The 9,320-nt window shown below is 34.8% G+C and overlaps 1 protein-coding gene across 1 annotated transcript; it reads right to left on the bottom strand.

The window, feature by feature from the left end:
* Positions 1-1,214: 1,214 nt before the first annotated feature.
* LOC145094070 (AAA-type ATPase family protein) lies at positions 1,215-6,562 on the bottom strand. The gene is made up of 13 exons (XM_079032342.1): positions 6,063-6,562; positions 5,587-5,678; positions 5,455-5,474; positions 4,713-4,959; positions 4,246-4,341; positions 3,824-3,939; positions 3,642-3,722; positions 3,113-3,236; positions 2,789-2,838; positions 2,274-2,364; positions 2,126-2,161; positions 1,812-1,909; positions 1,215-1,577 (listed from the first exon to the last, which is right to left on the bottom strand). The coding sequence occupies exons 1-13, from the start codon at positions 6,371-6,373 to the stop codon at positions 1,461-1,463; spliced, it is 1,479 nt and encodes a 492-aa protein (XP_078888468.1). The 5' UTR covers positions 6,374-6,562; the 3' UTR covers positions 1,215-1,460.
* Positions 6,563-9,320: the final 2,758 nt, after the last annotated feature.

The raw sequence follows: 9,320 nt of genomic DNA on the forward strand, positions 1-9,320 counted from the left end.
TCTCTTTTTTCGTATGTACGCGTATTACAACCCCTAAACTTCATACAATTGATCAAACAAACCCTTGTCATTGAAATGTAACAAATCAGCCCCTCCCGAAACTTCTTTGTGCATATTACCTATACCGCTAACTAACCCATCTTTTTTCCCATTGAGTGTTTATGTTCATAGATACATATTCCAAGAATTCAATATTCGTTTTCGAGTACATCAATATCTTGTATAATCTTTTTATGATTATTTTTCTCTTGGTTAGTTCTTGTGTCCTTGTTATACTTCCGATATATAGGCATCCCCCATAAGGTTGTCAAAGTTACGTGAAAACTTTACGAATGCAATCCTGTGGCTTCTTTTTTCATCCATGAAAAAAAATACTAGGTTCAATTCTTACACAAAATGGAGAGGTAAGAAATTTTTTTAATACTGGAAGTTGTGTCGTGTATTTGGCAAGGCTCGAGTAAATGGAAGAGATGCTCACCATTTAAATCAAACACAAGGAAACTGGAGATGGATTAGATGATATAACTAAACAATCCTTCATATGCTCCTTCTAGATTTGAGATCCTCTTATTAACAGCTTGAAAAAGTTGGCATAAATCATCAGTTTAGAGATTAGGGAGGCAACAAAGACATTCTATAGAGTTTTGGCACAGAGCACAGAGGAACTTGACAACAAACTTTTTGTGAATATGAACAATTTTTTAGGGTTTGACTATTGGTGAGTGCAACAAGATTGTATGAATTCTCACAAATGAGGAGTTGATAATAATCTTCTTTAAGGTTGATGAAAGAACACAAATTTGGATGGATAAAAGACGTCTTTCCAATAGTTTTGACTAATTATAAGAGGAACTTTCGATGATTTTTTAGTTTTTTAGCTAACAATAAAAAAAAATATATAACCAATGTTTGTTTTTATTTATCTTGCAAAGACATTAATATTTTTGTTAAGAAGTTATTTCCAATTTATTTGAACATCGAAAATCAAATCAACAACCAAATAGCTCTAAAATATCAGGTATCGTAATTCATAATCCATAGAGCTCTACTTTTGATTTCTTCCATTTTAGGTTGTTAGTTAAGTTTTATTGTAATGAAATATAAGAGTATGTTGCTATTTTTGTGATAAATAACAAAAATACATTACATGAAATAGAAGCAAAGAAACGTTGGTTGCTATTTTCTAAAGACAAAAAAAAAAGTACTTTCCTAAATGGAAATTAACAATCAGAAGTTGTTCTTTTATTTATTTTCCTTTAAACTATCCACATCTACAACCAAACTTCAATTCATAAATCATATACCAATACATTTCTATACATATTAGAATTCAAAATGCCATCAAAATATAAAAAGCTACTCTAATAACTTTGAAGTACAATCAACAGCACTTGTACTTCATGCAATAAAAGTTGTACCTTAAACATTAATTAGTTGTTTAATTAGGGGTTGTATATTAATTAGTTAGATCCAAACTCTTTGTTCCAATTGTCAAGTTCTTCCCACTTGCTTTTTACATAGCTTGGTCGGATCACAGCCATAGCTTTTTGGAAATCTCCATATTTTAATCGTCGTACCTAGTAAAAATAATTGGAGATTAATTACCATTCTATATCAAGGGTATTTTGGTCTTTTGATTAGACATGATACCAATAATTTTACATCTTTTGGTACTAAACTGAAATGCTGTTGCATATTTTGTATTATAAAAAACACTTTACTGCATAAGTTAGAAAAAAAAAAAGGTGAAATGTTAGTTGTATACATGTGTATTTTAACAGTTCTGAAAATGGGCAAATGGGTAATTTTACCTGATCAGCCTTGACTGTGAGAATGTTTGAACCAAGTTCTCTTATTGGCATCATTGCAGCTTCTTCACACAAAGCTTGCAGATCACTCCCAGAATACCCTACATGATCACCACATTATACAAAGATTATTTGTATAAGTACAAAAAAGGGACAAAAATACATTAAACCATTATATTTTTTGATCTTTTTATTAAAAAAATAAAATTCCCAATCACCGGGTTTTAAAAAATAATCTAAACTGATAAATGAAATTACATTGCTATTTCTTGCATTTAGTTAAAAACAGTTTTCAAAATACTGATAAACCATCTTACCCTCTGTGTCTTTCACAAGCCTTTCCAAATCTCCACCTGTACAACAAAAGCACTATTAGAAAAAGATCATGTATGTGTAAAATATATATATAAAGTTAATTATTAATGGAAAAGTATTTAAAAAAAAAAAAAGGGAATATATTCTCACTTGGTAAGGAAAATGCTTGACCCTTGAGTTTGTGCTTGAGAAGATTTTTTCGAACATTTGCATTTGGCAATGGGATGTATATTCTCTTCACCTGATTCATGAATGCAAATATAAAAAGTGTCAAAATGTGAGAAATAGCAATGTACTTTCTTTTATTTGTTTATTATAGCATCCTATTTTTATTTCTTTTTATTACAACATCCTATTTTTTTTAAACCTAATTATAGCAATGCCATCAGAATAGAAAGCAATTTTCATTGTTATAATAATCAAGTAAATGGATAAAAGCACAACACTTTAACTGAGTAGATTCTCCAAAGTACAATGTGTTGTTAAAAATGATTCAAATTACAAGGTTTTAATAGAAAGGAATGAAAGTGAGATGATATCATGATATAATATAAAAAAAAAAAAAAAAAAAATAGAAGAGAATTGTTATGGTGCCATGATTCTACTATTTTATACAAAAACTTATTATTAAATTATTGAATGAACTCATGCAGCAGAAAACTTACCAATCTCCTAAGGACAGCATCATCTAATTCTTGTGGCTTATTCGTTGCACCTACATTAATAACAAGGTACAATAATACGGGTTAAATGCAGGAAATAGCAATGTACTTTCGTTCATATGTTTATTATAGCATCCTACTTCTATTTGTTCATAGCAATGTTATTAAACACAAAGCAATTTTCACTGCTATAATTGGGTAAAATTTTCAAAGTATAATGTTCTAATAAGGAAAAATAATAATAATAATAATAATACTAATAAGCAGAATGCTATGATTAGGTAGATTAGATTTTTTCAATTAAATAGTATTGCATGAAGGTTATACCGATAACAATTACTAGATCATTGGAGTTTGAGGTAACCCCATCAAACTGAACTAGAAACTCTGACTTCAATCTTCTGCTAGCATCATGCTCATTAGATGTTCTTGCTGACATCACACTATCAATCTATAAATCACACACACAAAAAAAAAATCAAATTAGATGTTGACACATGTCAAACATAAGGGGCTCCCTCTCCATCTCTCTGCTACACATCCATTTCAGCCGCGTATCTTAGGTAAGGGCAATATGGGAAACTCAAGCAAAATGCAGAGGACCTTTTAGTGGAGGGGTATTTCAGGTATTGTCCTTAATATAGTTTTTTATGACAGATATTATAAGAGGATAGTGGGGAAGGAGAATGGAGCATCTTTTGTGAAAAATCTTGGTTCATTTTGGGGTCGTATTTTGAGTGAATTATCAACATAGTGAAGCTTTTGATTTTCTGTTATTGTGTTTGATTTAATCTTTAAAAGTAAGTTCATAGCACTCTCATTTGTGCAAAAGACGTAAATGCCCTCATCAGCATACCTCATCCATGAATATCACAGAGGGTTGTCGTTCAACAGCAACTGCAAAAAGGGTCCGAACAAGTTTTTCACCTTCTCCCACCTGTTTCAGTTAAACACCAACATATGATGCGGGTGAGAAATATCGACATCATGAAGGGCAAAAGTTGGAAACTTAGAATCATGAAGGACAAAAAAACATACCCATTTTGATGTTAAAGAGGAAGCAGAGATGCTGAAAAAGGTTGCTTGTGATTCCGAAGCAACTGCCTTTGCAAGCATGGTCTTACCAGTGCCAGGTGGACCAAAAAGAAGCAAACCTCAAAGAAAACAAACAACACACTAAGAAAATACTGATACATTCATTGGGTATAAAAAATTAAACACAAGAAACAGCATCCTATAGCAATGTATCCATGTAAATAGAAATCTTTCCACTGCTATAATTGGATATAGTTTTCTATAGTGTCATTATAAGAAAAAAAAAATGAAATTACACAAATAGAATGTTGTAATGAAAAAGAAATGGAAGAAGAAAGCTATAATACACAAATATATGAAAGTAAATTGCTATTTGTTTGTTGTATTTAACATGAGTATAAAAAGTACTTCAATTGTAAGAATACCTTTAGCAGGTCTACGAAGGCCTGTGAATAGATCTTTTCTTTTAGTTGGCAAGATTACCATTTCCAGCAAAGCTTGTTTAGCTTGTTCAAGGCCAGCTGCAATCACACAATCAGTTAGGAGTTTTAAAAACTTAAAAAAAATCTTTTACAAAGAAAAAGTATGTAAAATTAGAGTTAAATACAAAGATAACAATGTACTTTAATTGATCTGTTTATTAGATCCATCATTGTACTTTGAAAAATCCACATATAAAGCAGATTTTACTGCTATAATTGGATAGATTTTTCAACGTATAATGTCCTAATAAGAATAGAAAGAAAGTAAAACACCATAATTGGGTGACTTTTGAATGTATAATGCCTTAATATGAAAAAGAAAATGAAAGTACAATGCTGCAATAGAAAGAAATGTAAAGTAGGATGATATATTACACAAACAGATAAAAAGTGCTTTGCTTTTGTCTTACCAATATCTTCCCATTTGACAGATGGACTTTTGTCAACAATAACAGAATTTATCATTTCAACCAATTTTGAATCAAGACCACTATTAGATTCTTGAACAGGCTTTGTTGTGTTCATTGCTTTGTTACTCTGATTTCGTGTAACAGCACCACGTAAACTGGAAGCACCAGAAGACTTTTGTGACACTGATTTTGTAGGATTAGGCTTCAATGGAGAGACTGGAGTAGCTTGTAAATGAGTAGAGGTGTTCTGCAGAAATAGCAATGTACTTTCATTGATTTGTTTATTATAGCATCCTACTTTCAATTCTTCCAATTACAGTATTGTACTTTGAAAAATCAATCAATTATAGCAATATTATCTAAATACAAAAAAACTCTCTGTGTTATAATTGGATAGATTTTTCGAAGTATAATGTCTTAATAATAAAAGAAATCGAAAGTATAATGATATAATTCGGTAGATTTTTTAAAGTCCAATGTCTTGATAGGAAAAAAAAACTGACAATTCTGTGATAGAAAGAAACGAAAACAGGAGGCTATAATACAGAGATAAATTAAAGAATATTGGTATTTCTTGCATGTAGCCCTATATACAAACATTAGTAGTTACTCTCCTATAACTATCCTTTATGTCATAAATGCATGCATTACATGATAATTTAAAGGAATCGCCAATTTTAATACCAAAGATGATGTATAAACTAGATATATAAACTTACACTTTAGTTAGACGAATGCGTACCTTGTTTATTGATGTGCCACCTGTGAGCAGAAAATCCAGAAAAAGGCAGCATAAGGAACTTAAAGCAAAGAAAAATCAAGATCATATGAAATAATATAGAAATCATCTAAAAGAAGTGTGAAATCTTAGAACCTGATCGATGGTTTAAAGTGCGGAGTCTCTCAGAAACTTGACCCTGCCATTTTGATATCTTTTGGCGATAAGATTTCACCTTCTCTAGTTCTCTGTTGAAGTATGAAGAGGAAAATGAGCATAGATTTTTAGTAATTAGGATGTTCTAAAAGTTTTATATTCTGAAAACTATTGCTCTACATGACAGCAAGATCATGAAATCGAAACTAATTTTGTAGTGGTTGGCAAACTGATTTAGAGAAGCATGCAAGGAATTGTTGCAGAAAACCTAATTTTTGAGGTAAATCTAAAATCACCCGACTATCCATTACTTTAATCCACTGATTATCTGAGAAGTGTCTTTGAAATCGCAAATTGAAACACCCTTTCAATTAATCAATATGAGGTTTATTGATTGATTTTCGAACTAACCACTGTCAAACTTCTAACCATAAAAAAAACAAAACTTCACCACAAAAATAAACAAAATCTATTACCTGGAACTTATATACGAAGGTACAGGTGTAGCAATGGCTTCGCCTAATATACGTTGAGCGTTTTGATAATGTAAGATAGCATCATCAATTAAACCCCATTCTTCTGCCCTAACCGCTTTATCAATCTCTTCTTTTGCCAGATCAAAGTATCCCTTAAGCTTATACGCCGCCCGTTCATTCTCCACCCCTTCCATGGCTGCTCGATTTTGATAATTGGATGAACTAGGGCTTTGATTTGCTCTGTTTGATGGTGAACCAGAATCAGAAAATATGGAGCTGAAATTGTCGATTAATTCTCGGAAAAAACTCATATCTGAAGGGACTCTTGATCGTGATTGAACATATCCATGATGATTTTTACAGAAATTTGCAGTTGATTCCTCACGCAATTGCTTGAACCTTGAAGAAGTGAATGTTGACTATTCAAGAACTGAATAATGATTATTGATGTGTGAATTTTATGCCACGCGAATACCACGGCCACGGATGTAGTTTTAAGACATGGAATAACTAACGACTCATTCGCTTATTTCTCATGAGATGAGATGCTTTATATTTGCAAAATTAATTTATGTCAAATTTCTAAACCATTCTATGTGTATTGTAAAGATATCACTTTTCTCAACCGATATTCTAGATTGACAAAATTGTAAAAATGATCCATGTGGTATGTATTTATTTTTTTTAATTGTAGTCAAAATCTCGATCTTTTGACTTTGTGGTTCTTTTAAGCTAATTTATGTCAAATTAATTTATATCAAATCTTCTAAACTACTGGAAGCACAAGATCCATACTCGAATCGAGAAAAGTCTTGGAGAATCTAGGAAGCATGTGGGATGAGGATTCTTGGGTATATTCGGATCTTTTGCATGTTATTTCGGTATGGTGTTGAGCACTCAGGAATAGGATTCAGATTTGGTTTCGGCTCAGGAGCACGGACTAAGTTGATCGATGCGGACGTAGGAGTTCATTTCATCGGAGAATACTCGCGGTATTTTGGAATGGACCATGGTGGTCTTTGGTTCAGTTAAGGAAGGAATTTTGGAGCTCTTGGATGGTCATCTGGGGGCCTTTCAGGACGAGGTTGTATTAGGGCAGTTGAGGGCTCGTCTGGAGCCCAAAGCTTGTGGATCTCTAAAATCCTTCGGGAAGGAGGATCCTATTGTTAGTTTTTGTCATTTGGGATCGACTGGGAGTTTTGCACCATGTCATCAGGGTGTTCGGGGTAGCTCGGGAGGAGGAGGTTAGGATTTCTTCGGATGCTTTTGCAGGTATGTTATCTTCTGTTTCTTTTGGGTTGCTATCAGGAATTTGTATTGTGTTGGAATTTTGCTCGAGTTTGGGAAAACTATATCTCGGTTTGGTCCTCTGCTATTGTCTGGGTTATCGTAGATTGTGATATGCTATTTTGCACGTCGAGAGCCTTCGATGAATCTTCAGAGGGTCGTATCTTGTTGAGTGGGTTTCAGCGTGTTCCATTGTTGACCCCGGTTTTTGTCGGGATCAATTCAGGGGTGTTGTTGGAAGATCTTTGGTCGGGGTTCAATGGTTTTATCATTTGTTCTGGTATGATCGGCAGTTGCCTATGGAAGAACTATTGGGTTCAAGCACTACCGTTGCTAGGAGAGGAGAGGTAGCAGGAAGATGGTGGTGTCAATTGCATGAGTTGTTTGCGTCATTGGAAATGTCAGGGGAGTTGTATGTTCGCATGGGTTAAAGACGGTTAAAGTTCAGTAGTTCTTTGAGAATGGAAATTGGAGTGAATGTTCGTCAGTGCATGGCAAGGGTTGTGGTTTTTGGTCGACATAGGAACTTAAGAAATTGGTATGGTATCATGGGAAATGATTTGGATTATCAGACTGGTTAAGATTTCAAGAGTATTCTTCAGGATTTCACGAATTGGGCGATCATTGAGTTTGGCTAACAATAGAACGTTAGTATTGATTAGTGTAGGTCATAGGCGATTCATGCTATATGAGGTTGATGGGTTGAGAACCCATCAGATTTAAGGGATGAAAGAGCTTCGTCGAATCCTAGTGGTGGAGAATCGATCAGGTTATCCGGGAGGTAGGAAGGGTGTGAATTGGGGCAAGTTTCACATTCTGGCCAAGAGGAGAGACGTCCCAAGTGGCCATTTATATTGAGGTTGTGTAAGTAGGAGTTCAGGATACTTCCAACCGTTAGTGGGCGTCTTCTGTCTTATGCATAACAGGCTTGTGGTTGAGTCCAGGTTGAGGGCTTTGGAATTCGAAGTACGACTCGAACACCTAATTGGATGCAAGTTTTGGCTCAAGTTAAGTGGGGTCATAATGGTTGGGTGTAGTAAGGCTATGGGGTGGAAACCATGGTTGGTTCAAAGTGTTGTAAGACTGTGATGGGATCGTAACATTCACCAGTTCGAGGTAAACTATCGTTGGAGGTGGTCATGAGCGTGACGGGGGAATCAATTCATGACTTAGGCATGCCGGTCAGGATTGTCGATGAGTATTTCTCTATTTTAGGTTGAGGACCATTGGGGTCCGAGGCAGAGTCGGGCATGTGTAGCTCTAGATGGGTGGGACCCGTAGGCGAGGCCGTTATGTGGTACAATTTGGGTGGGACCTGTGGGTAAGGCCCGAGTGATTTTGGCAATATAGGTGGGACCTGGTAGAGACCATTGGGTCAAGGATTTGGATCTTAAGTGGCAGGATTAAATGGATGGCCAGTGTGTGACACAGAGGGGTTTATAGGCTAGGTAGCCTTGTTATTTAGACTCTTGGGAACCTGGTGGTTAGACTCGGTGTGATACTAGTAGTCTCAGTGATGGTTTGGGAACCTTTATATATCTCGGTCTAGTGAGGGGTCGTCGTGAATCAGAAGGTTTTGGGTGAAATGCTAGTGCATATTTGTGGATCTCGGGTTATGAGTTGAGTATCGGTTTGGTTTTTGGGGGAGATATCGAGTTGGGAATCGTGGGTGTTTTGTGCAAGATTTTCTTTTCAGTAGGATAAGGATTGGGGTATCTATACACCAAGAGCATCGATCGAAGGGTCTAAGGGTAAGGAATGGATTCAGGTTTGATGATAGATCAAGCTGTTGTGATTATGTATTGGATTGGTTCTATATTTGAAGGGCATCAAGATAAGTCAAGGAAATCTTATTGATTTGGAACTCATGTGTGAAATAGCTTGTTATTCGGAGGAGATGTTAGGTCACTTGCAGTTGGGATTGGTGTCACAACTAGGAATTCTGATACGTTGTAAACACTTAACAAAGAA

Source organism: Lactuca serriola, chromosome 3 (genome assembly GCF_051521515.1).
Source record: "Lactuca serriola cultivar US96UC23 chromosome 3, Lser_US96UC23_V15, whole genome shotgun sequence".
Lineage (NCBI taxonomy): Eukaryota > Viridiplantae > Streptophyta > Magnoliopsida > Asterales > Asteraceae > Lactuca > Lactuca serriola.